A 19,706-nucleotide genomic window follows, 5' to 3' on the forward strand; every position below is an offset into this window, starting at 1 on the left:
GAAGCCTTCAGAACTAATTATCATAAGCTTTCAAAATCTTTGTAAATAAATAAATAAATTTCCCTATTCCTATTTCTTTTGCACACACCAAGTATGGTAAAAAAAATGAGAGATTTGGGTTAAAGATTAGTGCTGAGTTTAGGATTTAGTGACCTAACTGTGGTGGACATTGTGCTGAACCATTCAGTGTCACCAGTGGTGAATATACCTGAAGAAAAAGAGCCAAATTCATTGGAAATGTCATTGCACAAGAAGGAGCATTTATTTCTGTGACTTTTCTATCAGGCAGAGTCCTGGTTCATCAGCAATTCTTGCTTCTTGCTGCATGAGTAGCAGTTCTCATGGAATCATGGAATGCTTTGGGTTGGAATTGACCTTAAAGCTCACCCAGTGCCACCCCTGCCATGGCAGGGACACTTCCCACTGTCCCAGGGTGCTCCCAGCCCCAATGTCCAGCCTGGCCTTGGAACTTCCAGAGATCCAGGGGCAGCCCCAGCTGCTCTGGGCACCTGTGCCAGGCTCTCAGTAAGAAAACAATCTAAAGAAAACAGAATTCCCCATGAAAACCTCCTTAAGATCAGGAAAAGAGCAACTCCCAAGTGGCAAGACAATGGGCTGTCAGTGAATTCTCCCAGCCCTGGTTTCTGTGATGCTGAGGCCCAGCATTCCAAAATATCTCCATTCTCATTTTGCCTAGGAGAATTTGATAACTCCAAAAAATCACCCAAAAGCTTCAAATGGGAGGTGCATTGAACTTAGATTTCTCCTGTGCCCAGCCTGGCAGAGGGAGCAGCACCTGAGCGACCCTCTGGGGCCAGCCCATGTCCTGCAATGCCGGGAGCTGCCAGCCCCGCTCTCCTCTGGCTGTGTCCCAGCACCAGGCGCGCCCGGCAAAGAAAGAGCGGGCAGGAATTCGCAGCATTCCCGCTCGGATTAATGCCGGCGGCCCCGCTGCGCCTCAATGGGCCGGGCTGGGATTCGGAGCTCTGCTGGGGAGGGAGAGCCGCTGATTCCTCTGAGCTGCGGGGAGAAGTGACACAGAGAGCAAAGAAGCGTGGGGGTACAGAGCCCCTGATGCCTCAGGTTTGGCTTTTCCATTTTCACATTCTGTGCTGCTTTAGTGTGTGGGGCTGGGCTCACATCAGGGGATGCTGAGCTCTGTGCACAGAGCAGGGAGACAAAACAATTCCTGCTCCAGCTGGGCACCAAGGACAAATGATCCAAATCTCAGCCCAAGAGCACAAACCCCGTGGGCTGGAGAGAGAAAAACAAGCAGGGTGGGACTGCAGGGGCTAAAGCTGGAATGGGACAATGAACTGCAAGGTGCAAATGGAGCAGAACTGATCCCAGGGACAGAGCCCGTGCCCGGCCGTGCATTTTGGGGCCATTTTGGTTCATCTTGGGTGCAGGCCTGGCTGGGCTCTGGTGCTGCCCAAGGTGGATCCATGGAGGAGATGCTTGGAATAAATCCCTGCTTTATTCTGGAGCTCTGCCCAGCCTCTGCTCCAGCTCAGCCTGCACAAGGCTCCTTCTCCCAGGTGGGCTCCAGAGGAACAGGGAAATTCCAGGCTCCAACCCCGCAGCTGCTGCCCCAAACCCTCCTCGCCAGCTCCCTCCTTTCCAGGCTGGACAATAATTAAATATCAAATTACAGCCCTCTTTTTGAAATGAGAGCAAATGTTGGAGTGGTGGGAAAGCTCTGGAGGTGTTAAACTTCCCAGAAGCTCATGCCAGACGTGGAGAGTCACTCAGGAATCTGATTCACCAGGTACCTCAGTACTGTGTGTAAATGTGCATGGAAATTCTCACTCTAATCATTCAAGGCCAGGTTGGAATTCCTGGTCCATGGAAGGGGTCCCTGCCTTTGGAACTGGATGAGCTTTAAGGTCCCTTCCAACCCAAACCATCCCAGGATTCTATTCCATGATCCTGTGAAGGCTTTCATTCTGAAATCTAGTGTGGTGACTCTGAGAATATTTACATAATACATCCATAAGTATAAATGCAATAAACAGAGCAAACAGCAACTGGCATCTGGATTATTTGACCAATGATAAATATGAAGCACAATTCTGAATTTTGCACTGAAAAAAATTCACAGAAGACACATTTTGATCATATTGTAGCAAGGAAATCAATTAAAATTAATCATTTTAAACACTGTTATAATTGAAATTTATGTACAGACACTGTGTAACCCACCTGCAACCTTTCCTCTTTTTTAACATATTGGTATTTGTAGATTCAGATAAAATAGATTTAATGATAGATTGAATAAATTTAGATTAAATAGATTTAGATTAAATAGATTTCTATTAAATAATATTTTTCACCATTTCTTTTACCTTTCTGTTTCTCCTGAGTTCTGAAGAATCAAAAAGCTGCTGCAGCTCTACAAGAAGAATTCCTGATGCAACTGCAGCCATTCCTGCAGTTCATAACTACTCTGGCATTAATGAAGCTGTTAATTACACCACTGCTCTTCTGCTGAGACCAGAAGATAACGCTCAGAGACCTAAAAATGAAAATTTTGGTTATATTTTCAAAGTTTAAAATGTTACAGCTGGAAATCTCTTGGGGGTTTTTGTGGAAAAGTTCCCTCTGCTAACTGCTAATCCCACCATGGTGTCTGGAATTTCTGTAGCATCCTCTCTGTGAATATTCCAAAGTTCCCTCTGTGTTGCCTGGGTGATCAGGACTGGATTTACTGGGGCAAAGAGAGCTGCAGATGCAGAGCACCAGTTCCATGTGCCACAGGAAGCTCTCAGTGACACCTGCCAGCAGCAGAACTGCTTCTCCATCCCTTTTTCCCATCCTATGGATATGTTCTGCCTCATTCATAGAAATTCCTTATCCAGCACCTACAGCAGGACAAGGTAATCAAGTGATGGCCAGGTCTGGAACAGTGAATTTCCACATCCAGTTCCTGCTCTCACAGTCCTGATTTCACTGGATTAAAGTCACTTGCCAGGACATTGACATTTCCTTCCATTTCTTTACAGTTATCCAGAGCAGCTCCTTAGAAGCACTGCTGTGCTTCCAGTTTGAAAGCCTGTGTTCATTTTTTTACTTCCTTGCTAACAATACCAGCTAAAAATGTCTCCATCAGAATGGAGAACCCACTGTTAGGGGGTTTTGTCACCTGAAATTATTCAATTGTGGCCATCAAGGCTGAATGCTGGGAAAAGGATCCAGTCAAATAAATTGAGGGAAATTTGAAGAGCTCTTTTATGCAGCAGCAAGGCTGAGAGCTGCAGTAGGTGAGCCCAGCTCAAAAAGATTTGGAGTCAAAGGAACTTTGCTGTGCCTTAGGGGTTCCAAGGAAGCTTTTTCCTTGAGAATCCCACCCCTCCCTCTCCAGCCCCGCTGAAGGGCTCCCTGCTGAGCCAATGCTTCTCACACACAGCTCAATTAAACCAAGGCTCTCAGGGGGAGGATGATCCAAGTGCCCTGGAGAGGAGAGGTAACCCACGGGGGGCTGCAGAAACCAAACCCTCCCACCAAGCCTTTAAAATGTACCTGAACACTTCACAGGGTGCTCTAACTCTGATTGTAATTTCCCCTCCTTTTCTGGCTTCACTGCTTCATACCACAGACATAATTTTTAGTACATCAAACTTAGCAAAATATGTTACCAATAACTAAAATTATTATTAATATACCAAGGGAGTACATGTAAACCAAGGGTAAAACAATTCCAGTCTGAAGAGGTGACAGAATTTCCACAAAAATCTTACTATTAATTTTTAATCATGATTCCATTTGAGCTGTAAATATTCACATAGGGGTTACCAGCAGGAGTAAAATAAGCTACTTGATGTGTAAATCCATGGGTTCTTAGAGATTGGGGGGTTGCAGCCCTGATGTTTGCCAGAGGCTGAGATGCTGAAGTGATTTTTTGGAACCCCATTTCTGTTCTGTCACTGCAAAATGTGAATTCACATGGTACCAATTACTGGATCTTGGACAAAACAAGTAGCAGTGAGAAGAAACCCCTGTGGTTTTTATGAGAATAGTAAGTAGAAGTCAAGAAAACATTTCATGCCAAGTGGATCAGGAAAACAGGAACTGGAGGAGGATTTTCTGGTATCACTGCAACATCTTGTCTGTGATTTTCTATGTTTTGTTCCTTAATATTCTGTTTTATTGCTATAACTTTGCACCATAACTCCAGGTAGAGATATTTTACAAATCATGGAGTTCAAAGCTCAGAAATGAGGTTTTGTTTTCAAAAATGTGCTCCACGATTTCAAAAGTATCCAGCTTTGCAGAGGACTTTGCTGGCACAGAGTGGGGCTGCTGGCTAATGGGGTGCCCCAGCACACACAAGGAGGGTCAGACTCTTCAAGCAAACCTATTTATCCACCAGGATCCTGGCAAAGTGCAGAAGAGAGGACAGAAAACTACTTGCAGGGCTTTTTTTCCTGATTTTGGTACTGTATCGCTCTGGCCTCTTTCTGTGGTGAGCAAATCACAGTAAATGGTATTTTTATCCTTTTATATATTACATGCTTGCAAAAATTGCTGACAGAAACTGCCAACAGGCTGCTCTAATCACTATAATGCTGCTTCACTGGCAAAAAAATAAAAAAAAAGCCTTTTTGCTTTAACCCAGACCATCTGCTTTGGGGGCTTTTAATGATGCAACTACGCTGGCATTTAGAGAATGAAAACTTCTCTGCTGTGACCTCAGAGTGGGAGATCAGCTCCAAGGGGATGGGAGAGAAGAAGGGGGATGTTAAACTGGTCTGAAGGAGACAAGAGATGCATGAGGAAGATGTGGAGCTGCAGGTTTGGAACACATCTAACCTCAATTCTTCTTTCAAGTAATGTTTTCCTGGAAACAAACACGTCACAATCCCCCCCAAAGGTGCTGTGAGTAACAGCAGCTCCTGCAGCATGGGTAGGATATTTACTGAGTGATTCACCCCCTTCCTGCAGTGTTTATCTGCCTGCCCTGACCACATCCAGTCACCAATTACTAGCTGGGAATGGCCTTACAAACCCATGGGCAAGGCACTCCAAACGCTCGGGGACAGCCCGAGGGAGGCTTTGGTGTCAGCGCTCGGTGCCAGGGCTTTGCACAGGGGAATAAATCCATCAGCACTTTCCTGGAGTTTGCAACTGAATCTGCATCTCCTGTCACCCACAAAGAGCTCTTGGATTTCCTCAGAACGCTCTTGGTTAGGCCTTTGAAGCAGGAAGCAGCAGATCCTCACAGAGTTGTTGCATTTCAAACTGTACGAGAGCAGCTGCTCAGAGGTTTCACACATCTGTGCAGGTAAAACCAACAGGTTTTGGCCCATGAAAGTTATTTTTCTTCTTATTTGGCTGTCATCACCAGTTACCTGCATTCTCAGAATAAAATTCTGTTCTTTACAGTTCTTACCAGTGCAGTTTAGGACAGACTGGCCCTGCAACAGGGAATTGTACACCCTATTAATTATGCACACACTGTTAGTTATGTACACATCATTAATTATGCCTTAATCAGAGGATAATTCTGTTCCTCTAAGATAATTCTTCTCTTTTTGCTCTGTGCACTTTTTGCAGGAGTAAGGCAAACCACAAGCTCTCATTTCTCAGTGATGGAAACAAGAGGACACATTGTCTTCTCCAAATCAGCTGTGGTTCCACAATTGGAGTTATTATGGGATTATTCTTGGGATTGTCAACTCTTTGTGGCGGCAGGCTGAGAAGCAGGGAAGGCTAAACTGGAGTTTAAAATGCTGTGATACTGGTAAATGATGTGGAAAATAATTGTGGCTAAGGGTTTGATGCTAATACATAATTTTTTAGAGGTATTGTAATACAGCTGCTGTCTCATACAGCTGTGATGAGCAAATAGTGCACAAAACCTCCATGACTCAATGGATCACCCTCATCTTTTGGCACAGCTTGGGGAGACATCCCTGGATCTCTGTCTGGGGACTCATAAAACCTCAAACCACCCAAAATAAGAAGCTGAGGAGTATGGGAGCATCTGATAAAACCCTCAGTGGGAATGGCATTTACTTACTGAGGGTCAGGCTCCCACCTCCTCCTGTATCTTCCAACTACTTCATTTAACTCCTTGTGTTCTCTTGGATCCTCCAGCAATTAAAATAAATAAACTTCTTAATATTTCATATCAAATCCAGACTCTCCCTCAGCACACCTGCCCAGGCTCAGCTCTTCCTTTGGGGTAGATGCAAACAAGTGAGATTCTCACACACATCAAGTGGGAATTACTTTCTTATCAAATTTGTTTTGAGTCAAATCTATTTTAGAATGATGTAAGTCCTGAAAAACGCTGCAGGACTGTCCAAGTCTGTTAGCACTTCGAAGTAAACAAAAAAACCCTGCTTTAATTTAGCCCAATTTCCAGGCCACCATGGTCAGAACCCAACTAAAAGCTCTTTGGGCACTAAAAAACAAAATCTAAATATGAAACAGAAGCTCCACAAGGAGGAGGGCTCTGTGGGAACCCTCCTGCCTTTGGTCTGACAATCCAAAAAGTGTGTTCTGGTTTCCCCCAGCATCCGGTGCACTCCAGCAAAGTTTCTAAGTTTAAGCTTCACTCAAAGCTCCAGTGTTCCTTAAATGGCACAGCTCAGCTTGGCTGGCAGAGCTGCAGCTCATGGTAAAGGAAGCCACCACCACATGAACGTTTTCCCTAAATGCTGCTCTATATAGTCTCAATGCTCAGCTCAGGAGTGGCTAAAATAAGCTCCTGAAATAACAACTTCAAACGCTACCCAAGGCTGCAGCCTCTCACAGGGGCTGGGTTTTCCTTCCTCAGGGTGCCTGAAACAAAGGATGCTCCATGCCATGGCAGGAGAGCAAGGCTGAGCCCAGCTGGAGGACTGACATAAGTCAATTAGGATCCCTTGGCTCTTAATTAGAGGATTTGCTATTTATCCCAGGCTGCCTCCCAGTCCAAACTGGGGGCTGGCGCCTTCTCTCTGGGATAAACAGGCACTCAGAAATGTGGGGGCTGTTTCTTTCTCCTTTAATCTGAGCAAACAGCATTTAACTTTCATGAGAATGAAATTAAATTACTCTTTTAAGCCTGAGTGAAAACCCCTTCTGTTAGATACAGCAAGTTCTGCCTGTGACCACTGATTCTATCTGCTGGAAAACCTATAAAATAATAAAGAATCAGTGGATCATTTAGGCTGGAAAAGAGCTTTGAGGTCATCAAGCCCAACTGTTAAAGCAGCACTGCCAAAGCCACCACAATATAAGCCAAGAAACTAACAGCAAATGGTATTTATAGAAAATCTGCACATTAAAATCACATACAATGAAATTGCTATGCAACACCAGTGATTCAGAGATAATGTCTCCTATGGAAGCCTAACAATTATGGAAAATGAAATAAGCATGAAAATATAATTGGACAAGAGTCACTGATACATTCACAGAACAGAGAACTCGAAAATCTTATGAATCCAGGGAAATAATATGTGGGTCAAGCTTAAAAGGAGCCCAGAAACACCAGGGAGCCCAAATCTCACTTCAAACACATATCCAAGTGTTTGCATCTGCAATTCCTCCTCCAGAAAGCTGAGCACCACCACCAACTCTCTGAAATCCAGACTTCTTCAAATGTATTCTGCTTTACATGGATTTCTGTCACCACTCCTTCCTTCCCCATTATCACCTGCACCACGGAGAGCACAAAAATTCACATGATATCCCACAGGAAATGCAAAAGATCTCTGTAAAGCTGCACAGGGACTCTGTCTCCTCTTCAGCTCTTCACAAGTTTCTCAAAGTGTTGGGAGAAAAGAGCTCTGGCTACACCAGGGAGGGAGGGAAGAACTGAAGTGAGCAACAGCCATCCCCAGAAATGCCCCAGAGCAGCCTGAATGCTGCAGCAGCTGCTGGATTCATGCATGGGCTCCATCAGGAACCTCTTGTGGCTGCACCAGTCCCCACAACACATCTGCAGCAGTGGCTTTGTTAAATGTCATTGTTCAGACCAGAGGAGGCCCCGGGGCTGCTGCAGGGCTGGAGCCCCTCTGGAGCCAGGCTGGGACACCTGGGGGTGCTCCCCTGGAGAGGAGAAGGATCCAGGCAGAGCTCAGAGCCCCTGGCAGGGCCTGGAGGGGCTCCAGGAGAGCTGCAGAGGGACTGGGGACAGGGGATGGAGGGACAGGACACAGGGAATGGCTGCCAGTGCCAGAGGGCAGGGATGGATGGGACATTGGGAATTGGGAATTGTTCCTGGCAGGGTGGGCAGGCCCTGGCAGTGGTGACTCTGCAGTGTCTGTGCTGCCCTTGAGTGCTACCTTTGATCTGGCAGAGCATCTCTGCCCGCTGCTCCTGGGGCTCTCCCTGGTCCAGCACACACCTTCTCCCTGTCACAGGGTTTGGGACAGCCACAGGGACTCAGGTACATCCCCTGGGACAGCTGAAGCCACCCAGGGCAGCAGCACCTCCTCCCACAGCTCCACCTGAACTGAGCTTCTTGCTACAAGGGAGCACAGCACTGAAAAGTGTCCTGTCTGCTATAACTGTAAAAGGACAGCAAATATTATTTTAAATTATTATATCTCAGGAGATTTTAATTATTACCTTCAAGATTTTTTAATAACATATATAATGTATTTACCTACGAATTCCAGCCCATGCTGGATACTTTCACTCACGAACATATTAGTCATCCTTTAATTATTGCTACCCATCCTTATTAATATGTATAATACAGATAAAGAGCTCCCTGGCAGGGATGCATTTTAATGAAGGCACTGAAAGGCAACTCACAGTAATTTCTAGAAGGTTGTGCCATGGTTGACAATAGCAAACCAAAGCAGCCCAGAGATGGGATGAGGTGTGGAAGGAGAAAAATCAAATTCGTTTCAATATTCTAATGATAAACTGAATTTCAGAGAGGACACCTGGGGCACAAGGTACGCAAGGAAAAGGACACCCAGGGCACAGGACACCTGGGGAATGGGACGGCAGGGACAAAGGATGCACATGGCATAGGACACTCAGGGCACAGGACACCAGGGACAGAGGACACCGAGGGCACGGGACACCGGGGGCGGGCCGCCTTGCGGAGCCGCCCCGACAGGCGGGCGGGGACCGGACGGGGTAAGGAAGGGGCGGTGGTGGCAGGGTCGGCCGGGCCGCGGCGGGCGCGGGGCGGGCGGGGAGTGGGGCCGGCGGGGGCCGGGGAGCTCCGGCCGAGAGGCCGCGGGCCCGCGCTCCCTACCCGGCCCGGGCGCCCTCGGTCCCGGCCCCGCCGCGCTCCGCGGGCCCGGCTGGGCCCGCACGGCCCGGCCCGGAGCGGGGCTGTCCCCTCGCGGCGGCCGTGGCATGGCAGGGACCGGGGGTGTCCCCTCACGGCCCCCGCGGGTACAGGGGATGTCCCCTTACGGCCCCCACAGGAATCGGGGTGTCCCCTCACGGCCCCCGCGGGTACAGAGGGTGTCCCCTCACAGCCCCCGCGGGTACAGGGGGTGTCCCCTCACGGCCCCCACGGGAACCACGGTGTCCCCTCACAGCCCCCGCGGGTACAGGGGGTGTCCCCTCATGGCTCCCGCAGGAACCGGCGTGTCCCCTCACGGCCCCCACAGGAACCGGGGTGTCCCCTCACGGCCCCCGCGGGAACAGTGGGTGTCCCCTCACAACCGACTGGAGTCAAAGTGGCTCCTCACGACCCCCGTATCAAAGCAGGAACCAGGGGTGTCCCCTCACGATTCCTGCGGGCGTCGGGAGTGTCGCCTCTCCGCCGCCGATGCAGGGCTGGAGTCAGGGCGTCCCCTCATGTCCCCTGCGGGAACTGGGGTGTCCCCTCACGGTCCCCGGGGCAGGGCAGGCACCGGGGGTGTCCCCTCACGGCAGAATGGAGTCGGGGCGTCCCCTCATGACCCGCGCCCGAGGCGAAGGGGCCGCGCTGCCGCCCAGCCGAGGGAACCTGCTTTTTAATTCCTGTCCCTCGTTGTCCCTCAGCTCTCGGGGCCATGTGGACCCCGGGCCCGCTGTGCGCCCTGGGCCGGCGGCGCCCCGGGCCCTCCGTGCCACTGCAGCCTCTGACCCGCCTGCTCCAGAGGGAATATCGGGAGAAAACCCCGACCCGCCTGCTCCAGAGGGAATATCGGGAGCTGCTGCTGCCGAGGCAGGGCTGGGGAAGGACACAGCACCTGCCTCCTTGCCGGTTTTTAAGTAATAAACCCAAATCCAGGCGCCATCCCAAAACATTCCCAGTGCTAGACGGACGTGTCCCTGCCGTGTACCAACATGTGTTCCAAGAGAATTTAAGGAACAGCGAGGCTGTGATTAAAAGGTAATAAAGTGGTTTTGTAGGGTTTTTAGAGCGTTGCTATTTGTGACATGGTGTAAGAGTCACTTACGGGCACTTTAGGGACTTTTAACATGGGACAATATTGCCTCCATGGAGCAATGTAGCTGCTTAATCCCTGGAAGTGTCCAAGGCCAGGTTGGATGGGGCTTGGAGCAGCCTGGTGTTCCTGGCTGGCTTTGAGGTCCTTTCCAACACAAACCAGTCCATGAAATGTTGACTGAAATGCCCAAGGTGCAAACTATTCAAAACAGTGCCATGTGTTGTTTTGCATACATTGCCAAGAAATACTTTGTCCAGACTTATGTAACATTTGTTTCGTGTTGCGTTTTGAATGCAAAGGCGTAAATGGTGACTCACACACTCCTGACAGAGTAGGGGATGGGTGCTGCTGTCCATCATCATTTACAGATAAAACGACAAAATGTGGTTTTTGTGTTTGTCCCGAAAGATTAGATGGCAAAATTGCAAAGGCCTTTGTTCAGGGGAGTGATCCACGAGCTGGAAGCAAAGCTTTGGAAAACACACTGTGCCCTCCTGTGGTGGCATTGAGGACATGAGTAAAATCCTTTTCCTCCGAAGTTTTTCCAGCCTCCAGCGTGTGCAGGGAGCCACACTCAGATCACAGAGTCACACCCAAAGTGCTGTGTGAGTCTTTGTGTCAAACAACATTTACAATTAAAGGTGATGCATCTGGGGGAAAAATGTGTTTGAAATAAAGGAAGAACTTGGTTTATTTAAGACCAAAGTTGAGATACCACGTTTGTTTATAGTTTATTCAGTTTTTTACCTATACATGATGCTGCCCTGGCAATACCATTGGGTAATCATTTCCTCCCTGTGACACTGCAATGTTCCCTGCTTTTAGTATATCTTCCAGATTTAGTGTTTTATTCCCAGTTACTGATTTTTGTCAGATAAACTTGTTGCAGGACCTGACGGAGGAAGCTTTTGCCTGGATTATTGCCAAGAGCAGGTGGAACATGGAGGTTCATGCTGAATTAGGACAGGCTCATTATGATAGCCTCATTATTATTATATATTATATTATTAGCTTTATTAAACAGTTTTTTGGATAAAAAAAGTGAAATGTTTGCTTTAAATAATAGACCTTTGCTTTTAATTACACTGTGGAAAAACAATTATCTGAAAATGTGAATTTATCTTAATTTTCATGCCATTTGTGTGAAAACTGTACAATATATTTAAGCTCAATCTGCTAAAGGGTAACTTCTAAGGAAAATGGTTTGGGTCAGGAGGGCCCTCAAAGCCCACCCAGTGCCACCCCTGCCATGGCAGGGCCAGCTCCCACTGTCCCAGGTGCTCCAAGCCCTGTCCAGCCTGGCCTTGGGCACTGCCAGGGATCCAGGGGCAGCCCCAGCTGCTCTGGGCACCTGTGCCAGGGAACAATTCCCAGTTCCCAATGTCCCATCCATCCCTGCCCTCTGGCACTGGCAGCCATTCCCTGGGTCCTGTCCCTCCATCCCTTGTCCCCAGTCCCTCTGCAGCTCTCCTGGAGCCCCTTCAGGCCCTGCCAGGGGCTCTGAGCTCTGTCTGGATCCTTCTCCTGTCCAGGGGAGCACCCTCAGGTGTCCCAGCCTGGTTCCAGAGGGGCTCCAGCCCTGCAGCAGCCCCGGGGTCTCCTCTGGACAGGGCAGGATGAGCTTCTCATCCACCAACAGCCCAAATCCTCCCAGTCTCCTCTCCATCCCTTCTCCCACAGCCCTTGTGCTTGTCCTTGGGATTTTCCCGGCCCAGGACAGGCCCTACACTAGGCCGTGTTGAACTCCTGAGGCTCCTCCAGCCCCAGCTCTCCCCCTGCCCGTGTCCCTCTGGAAGCCGCCCGTCCCCTCCAGCGTGTGACCGCAGCTTTGTTCCCATCGGGCGAAACTTTGGGTTTTTTCCATCAGGTACTCGGAGCTGCTGGAGAGGGTGAAGGAAGGAGGGGGAGAAAACGCCCTCCTGCGGCACACGCAGCGCAACCAGAAGCTGTTCGTGCGGGAGCGCCTCAGGCTGCTGCTGGACCACGCAGATTTCCTGGAGCTGTCCCCGCTGGCAGGGCTGCACATGCCCTACGGGAATGTCCCTGCTGCCGGCTGCCTCACGGGTAACGGGGGTTGGGGCTCTGCGAGAGGGAAACGGGGGGAAAAGGATGCATGGAATGAAGATTGTGGAGTATTTTAGTACCTGAAGTGCTTTCCTAGGAAAAGTGAATGCTGGTTTTGTCCAGTTCTTATTCCCAACAGGGAACAGTTCTGCCACTGCTGTTTTACAATAATGGGAGAAACTTTTGAAAGAACAGTTTCTAGTTTCTTCTAGATTTAGTAATTCCACTTACCATTTACTAACTTTTGTCTCAAAAGATGTAGGGTGATGTGTCAAATCAGCTCCTCTTAAAGGAGAGAGGACAAAGTTATGTGAGAGACAGGAGCTGTAACATACATTTTGAGGTGTTTTTCAAATCACAGACAATTGCATTTTCTATACAGACATTGTCTCTTTAAACTGAAACAGCTCTTCAATATGAAATTTCATTGAAATTCAATTTCATTCAATATCAGTGAAATTGCATTTTGAAGAGTGGTTCCAGTTCAAAAAGTAACTAGAAGAACAGTGTGAAAACCCTTTTTTTCATCACACATTGTTATACTTTTCAGTTTTATAGGGGTAATTTTTATTTGCCTTCCCTTTTATCTCAAGGGATAGTTACAGTGTATTTCTTTCTGTTACATTGTCACCAGAAGTAAGTAAATTTATTTGAGGTTTTTCTGTCATTTGGATTATTTTTAAATACTGTCATCCCAGAGAAGAGTGTAGATTTCTTCCCTGTGTGGTATTTTCATATTAATTTGGAGCTTCTTGATGTAGCATTACTGAGAAAAACGCCTGAAAAAGTTAAAAGGTTTGCCCCCCTTGCTTCACCTATTGCTTTAGAGAGTCCTGATAAATATCTGTGGTACTGCTTGCAGGAATTGGCAGAATCTGTGGGATCTGGTGTGTCTTCATTGCTGGTGATGCCACTGTGAAAGGAGGAACCCTTTACCCAATTGGAGTGAAAAAGCAACTGAGAGCCCAGGAAATTGCCATGGAGAACAGGCTGCTGTCTGTGCACCTGGTGGACAGTGGGGGAGCCTTCCTACCCCTGCAGGTACTGCTGGCACTCTGCAGAGCAGAAAATAGCAGTATTTATTTCACCACCTGACCAGAGGTCAGAAACTCCAGTGAGTGTGCTGAGCTGCTTTTGTGTCTGATAAATGAGGACAGAGTGGGAAGGGTCTATTTTCACTCCAGAGTCCCTAAAGTGTTCTGTATTTTATTGTCCTGTTTGTACCAGGGGTGCACTAAGTTCTGTGGCCTTTAAAAGTGGAGTTTTTGCAATTCTGACTGCAAAATAAGAATTTGAACAGGTTCTTTTATGAAATGCAGAGATCATCCTGTCATAGAGACTCTAGTTGTTCTCTCTCTAGCTGAGGGCAAGCACACAGGAGAAGTTACCTGAAATTTTAAAGTTAATTCAAGTTATTCGATTTTAAAAGTTACCTGGAAGTTTACCTGGAATTGTATCCAAAACTAAGCAAAAAAGGAAACTGCTGAAGGGATTTCACAGGTGAAATAGAGCTACCACCCTTTCCTTCTCCACATTTACAGTTTGTGTAGAATATATTGATTTCAGAAAAAATCACAAAACTTAACCTGTGCTTTCAAAGCAAATAGGTATTTTTGGGGTATTTGACAACATATAAAGGAATAAATACCATAATGAATGCTGTATATGAAATATATGAAATACTAATCAGGAGTGATTATTAATGGGGACCTTCCCAGTGTCAGTTTTGGTGTGTTTGGGAATGAATGGAGTAAAGAGGAAGCATCAAGTTTCGTAGTTACCATTAAAAATCCCTTTTTCTTTTCCCTGCCCCTCAGTCAGAACTGTTTCCTGACAAGATGCACGGTGGCAGGGTTTTCTACAACGAGGCAATCATGTCTGCCATGGGAATCCCTCAGGTACAGTGGCATGGGGAGTGCAAGGGGGTGTAGGAAAGGTGTAAATGGGTAGTAAAATTTCTGGTTTGCTCCCCAAGTGCTATGATTTAGCACTTTCTGCATTCCTGAAATAACTTTGGGCTTGCCTTTGCCTTTCCTGTCCCCTGTCCAGCAGTGCTGTGTCTGTGTCCCCTCAGGTGGCCGTGGTGTGTGGCTCCTGTGTGGCTGGAGGTGCCTACGTGCCCACCATGGTCGAGGAATCCGTGATCACTGATAAAATTGGGATGCTGTTCCTTGCTGGGCCGCCCCTGGTGAAGGCTGCCACGGGAGAAGATGTCTCTCCTGAGGAGCTTGGAGGAGCCAGGCTCCACTCACAGTAGGTGGAGATTTCTCAAAAGCAGGGAATGCAGCACGCTCACCCTGAGAGGAATGTGGCATTGGCATTTCAGAGCAGGGCTGAGAGGGGAACCTGTGCTGACACTGGCTTGCCTTCTCAGGTTCAGGGGTTTGGGTTAAATCAGCCAAATGGAAGTAAAATGAGGTTATTGATGGGGTGAGGCAGGGACTGGACAGGTTGGATTTGGATCTCTGTTGTTCCACATACTTCTTGAACTTCAGGCAAGTAATTTCCTCTGTGCCTCACAGGGAGCAGCTACAGAAGATGGATGCTATCTCCTCTTTTCCAAGTGCTTTCCAGAATACACATCTTTAACCCAGTTATGCTACATGGAATACATTCCTGTCCTTATATCTTGGCTGCAATCACTTAGTTTGAAATAATTGCTGAAGTTTGCTTTCCTCTTTTCCCTTTTTGATATTGTCTGCAACAACAGCATCGCCAAAAATAAATCCCGAGGTCTTTCTTTAATCCAGATAAACACAAAAGTCATGGGGAAGAACAACTCCTTACTGTGAATTTAATTTGGGATTGGACTGCCCAGAAATTCCACTGACTGCTTTCAGCTCATTCATACAGAAACAAACCACACAGCATTTCCACAGGGCATTTGGAGAGTCTCAGCTTTTTTCCTAGAGTTTGGGTTTTCTCTCAGGATACAGAGCTCATTAATTCAATGCTAATTAATGTCTCTCTCTCCTAGGGTCAGTGGCTGCTGTGACCATTTTGCACCCTCAGAAAAGGAGGCCTATGAGTGCATTCGTAATATTGTCTCTACCTTAAACTGTGAGCCAGTGCCAGAGCAGGACAGGGAGTGTGACAGTCCCTTGTACAGCCCTGAGGAGCTGCTGGGCCTGGCACCACTGGCTTACAGCTACACTCTTCCTGTCAAACTGGTAAGGGAACAGGGATTTCATTCCTGCATCCTTCACTCTGCTCTGTCCCACAGCTCCAGGTGTTATTCTGAATTATTACTTCATCTGTTGCCAGCCTGTCTTAAGCCTGAAATAAAGCAGGATGGCAACAGTTCTGTGGGATTATAGGAAATATTTAAATTTATTATGAAAATATTTATAAGAAATTATTTATATTTATTATAAAAATATTTAAATGTTTATGATAAAAACATTTAAATACCTGAAATCCTGTTGGAGATAAAATAATCCCAGATTGTGCCAGTGTTGCCCAGCTGATTCCATGCACTCTTGGGATGCTTGCTTTATGTCTTGCATTGTATTGGCTGCCTTGAGAACATACACCCCTTTCATGTCTGTGTTTCCCTTCCCCTGCCTTTTTGTTTCTTCCCCCCAAGCATTCAAATCGTGTAAAAGAAATGGTGAAATTATTGACTGAAAAAACAACACAGCTCAAATCACACTTGTTTGAGGGTGGGACGGAACTAAAGCTTAAGCAGAGACATGCAGAGCTGCCCACGCTGTTTCCATTGTGTTCTACATGAGACTTTGTCTCCAAGGATGTGAATGCAGTATCTTTTCCAGTGGTAAATCCCTGCACTTGAGGGAATTGACTGCAGAAAGCTTTGAAGGCAGCTTTTAACTGTGTTAGAGAAAAGCATGAGCAATATCAACCAAACATTTCTTATGCACAAAATCTGAAACTGCACACACTGGGGTTTGGTTTTTGCTTTTTTACACTTTTATGCACAGGAACAGCTGGGCTTTGTAAAACTAAAATAATTTTGGAGTTGGCCTTTGTCTTAAAATACACAGTTGGTAATTAAACAAAACACAAATTGGATGGTTTGTGCATATTGAGCATTTAGCAAGTCACCCAAAGACCCTCTGTGCTCATCTTGCATAACTCAGGTCTGTTACTGTTTGAACAGAGCATTTTTAGCAGAACTCTCCTGTTTTCACCTCCAATTCTCTAGGAAAGTCAAGTCTGTGTATTTCTTTGCAGATCCTGAGCCGGCTGGTGGATGGAAGCAGATTCCAGGAATTCAAGGCTACTTATGGGACAACATTAGTGACAGGATTTGGCCATGTGGAAGGGTATGGCTGGGGACATTCCCCATCCAAATGGGTGCACATGCATTTCTCAACAGCTTTTGTGGCCTCAGCAGGTTCCATACCACTCCAGTCATTCCTAGGGCTCAAAAGAGAGATTGATGGAATAGCTGAGGTTGGAAAGGACCTCTCAGATCATGGAGTCCAACTGTCCATGTTTGTTCTGTAGGCACTTGGTGGGGATAGTGGCCAGCAATGGGGAGCTGGCTCACGATGCTGCTCTCAAGGGCAGCCACTTTGTCCAGCTCTGTGGCCAGAGGGGAATTCCCATCCTCTTCCTCCAAAACACTGCTCCACAGCCAGCAGGGCCTGCAAGCATCTCACAGGTATGGCATGTTTGCTTCAATGCATTTCAAACAATTCTTAGTTCTTGTTGGGCCTAAAGTTACATTTTCAGAATTATTAACTGTTAGGAAAAGTGATTTTTTTTTAACCACTCTTGATGAAGCTTTGTAATGACTTTGCTAATGGGGAAAGATTTAAGAAGTTTCTCACTTGAATTTTAAGCAGGTCTGGATGCTGAAATAAAATGATACTGTTCAGTTAGTAAGGCAGGCTGGAAAGTTTGGGATTTGCAGTGCTTTTTGACATTGAAATACAGCTTATTGATTCCTCTGCTAACTCTGCACTCCAGAAAATTGGCTATTTCTCTTTTGAAAGTGAAGGCATTAAAGCCCAGTAGGATTTGTCCTGGGCTAAGGAAAGTAAAACCTCCATCAGATCCCAGATCTGTTTCTGCAGAATTGTAAATGAACAAATAAATGATTTGGAAGTACAAGTTTGTTGTGAGTGGAGAGAATCTAGAATAAAGTCTTAAAGGATCTAAAATGTCTATTTTTATTCCAGGCAGAGGCCCATTCCAACAGGCTGAAGGCCCAGGCCTCCATGATGGCTGCAGTTGCCTGTGCTGCTGTTCCCAAAATAACCATTGTCATTGGAGGCTGTTTTGGGAGTGACAGCTACGTCATGGTATGGGGTGGCACCAGCCCAGGGCTCGGGGACACACCTGTCACACTGCTCAAGTGTCACTGCATTTCTGAAACACAGCTGGGGAACTGAGCTCTGAGCTCATATTTAAGTAAGAAACGCAACAATGCGTGTGAGTGCTGAGAAGCAAACATGGAAGAATCGAACATGGAAGTGCTTGGAATTGAAAATGAAATATTAAAATAGAAATATTGAAGGCAGTGGGGAGGTGGTGGTTCCTAGCACAGGGTGACTGTCCTCATACAAATCCACCTGTGCTCCATCCTGCCTTGCCCTTGGTTGTTTCTTCCCACAGACACCTCTTTATGATTCATCTCAGTGGGTTTGTTCTGTTTCTTTGGTTTTTCCTTGCAGTGTGGGCGATCGTTCAGTCCAAACTTTCTGTTCCTGTGGCCCAATGCAAGAGTTGGTCTTGTGGATTCTCAGAATTTCCCCACAGTTCCACCAGCTGGGGGCTGGACAGGAGAGGAACTGGAGCTAAAACAGCTGAAGGCAAAGTAAGGACATTCAATACAAACCTGACAGGGATTTCATTGTTCGATTACCTACTTTGGTTCATCTTATAGAGCAACACATCCTGACTAATGAAACAAACATGGATCTACTGCAAAAATATTTTAAATTTCCACGTAGTTCAATGTCTTTCTGTTAGGGCCTTCCCATTACTGCAGAAGGGTCAGCTCTGTTATTTGCTGCTTTCTGGCTAATTTCAACAGCACTGCTGCCCATTCTTTTCAGATAGATGGATTTGCCTGTTTCATCTGTAATTCCTTTTCACTGCTCTGCTGTTTTTATTGTGCTTTTAAGCCTGTTCAATTCTCTGCCCTCTCCAGGCTAGAGGAAGAAAGCAGTGCCTTTTACTCCTCTGCCAGGCTCTGGGATGATGGGATCATCCTACCTCAAGACACCAGGAAGGTGGGTTTTCCTTTTAGGCCCTTTTGTTCTCCAGTCTCACAGTGGATGAACACGACTCACTCAGGGTTGACAATGTGCTGAATCCAGACCTGGGGCTCCCACTTCTCACTCCATAGAATTTCTCTCAGTAATTCTCATCCTGTCTCTTCCTCATTAGTTTATCAAAAATCTTGAATTCTGGTTACTTGACCACAGCATTTCCTCATTGAGCCTCTCCTTTGACTTGACCATAATTTGAATCTGCATCTGAATCCCTTTTTTCCATATAATTACCCATATCTTCACTCTTTGGAGTTCAGGCTCCTCAGAATTCCTTTTCTTTCCAAAACATTTTATCCTGGGATGTTGCTTTTTGCAATTTTCTCTTCCTGCTTTAAATTTCCTGTGTGCATTTGGGATGCTCCCCTGCCTTTTTATTGATTTGAAATTGGCAGACATCCCTCCCTCCATTAGGTTCTTTCTGAAAGCTGCTGCCTTTGTCCTTTTATTTTTCCTTGTTAGATTGTTTATTAGCAATAAAAATCTTCTCTGCACTTCTGAAGTTTGTTTACTTGAAGATCTCAATCTGTTCTGGTTCCAGCTGGGGTTAAATCACAACACAACCCTTCTAAATATGGTGCCTATTTTTGGAGCTATGTGGATGGTAAATATTTTTATGGAGTTTATGGGAACTTTGATAATGGAGAGCACCAAGAAGGTTCTTTAGTCCTTTAGCCCTGAAATTCCCACTTTATGATCCTCACATGAATATAAGAGAAAGTTGAACTGTTGATTTTACCTTGTTCAGTGTCTCACAAACAGAAGGAACAAATAAATAAGCACAGAAGTAATGAGTTGTACTAGCTGGGGTTTTGTTTTTTTGGTTTTTTTTTTGTTTGAGGCTCATTGCTTATATTGTTTTTTGCTTTTAATTAGGTGATTGCCCAGTGCTTGGAGATCATGGAACAGAAGAAGTACCAGGCTGTGTCTCCCCGTCCCCATCCCATCATCAGGATGTAACTGCAGCCCCCTCAAACCAGAGCCCTCTACCAGAACTCTGAGTATAAAGATTTTCTAATTCTTTGATACCATTAATAAAAGTGTTGAACAATTGAAGACAAAC

General features: G+C 46.4%; 1 protein-coding gene across 2 annotated transcripts; it reads left to right on the plus strand.

Annotated features, from left to right (window-relative positions):
• The first annotated feature begins 8,754 nt into the window (after window positions 1-8,754).
• On the plus strand, window positions 8,755-19,640 carry LOC129123692 (biotin-dependent 3-methylcrotonyl-coenzyme A carboxylase beta1 subunit-like). Of its 2 annotated transcripts, none has more exons than XM_054638261.2 (13): window positions 8,755-9,084; window positions 9,946-10,279; window positions 12,205-12,401; window positions 13,264-13,442; window positions 14,219-14,299; window positions 14,476-14,654; window positions 15,379-15,571; window positions 16,596-16,687; window positions 16,872-17,028; window positions 17,549-17,671; window positions 18,044-18,186; window positions 18,523-18,604; window positions 19,520-19,640. In XM_054638261.2, the coding sequence occupies exons 2-13, from the start codon at window positions 9,957-9,959 to the stop codon at window positions 19,601-19,603; spliced, it is 1,833 nt and encodes a 610-aa protein (XP_054494236.2). In that variant the 5' UTR covers window positions 8,755-9,084; window positions 9,946-9,956; the 3' UTR covers window positions 19,604-19,640. The 2 variants fall into 2 exon arrangements, with proteins under 2 accessions (XP_054494236.2, XP_077038771.1); XM_077182656.1 differs by having other exon boundaries at window positions 8,757-8,897.
• Window positions 19,641-19,706: the final 66 nt, after the last annotated feature.

This window comes from Agelaius phoeniceus, chromosome 8 (assembly GCF_051311805.1).
Source record: "Agelaius phoeniceus isolate bAgePho1 chromosome 8, bAgePho1.hap1, whole genome shotgun sequence".
Taxonomy (NCBI): domain Eukaryota; kingdom Metazoa; phylum Chordata; class Aves; order Passeriformes; family Icteridae; genus Agelaius; species Agelaius phoeniceus.

Coding starts and splice junctions, on each gene's coding strand:
- LOC129123692 (XM_054638261.2), top strand. CDS start 9,957: ATGTGGACCCCGGGCCCGCTGTGCGCCCTGGGCCGGCGGCGCCCCGGG. Junction 15,572..16,595: donor ACACTCTTCCTGTCAAACTG/GTAAGGGAACAG, acceptor ATTTCTTTGCAG/ATCCTGAGCCGGCTGGTGGA. Junction 18,605..19,519: donor TACCTCAAGACACCAGGAAG/GTGGGTTTTCCT, acceptor GCTTTTAATTAG/GTGATTGCCCAGTGCTTGGA.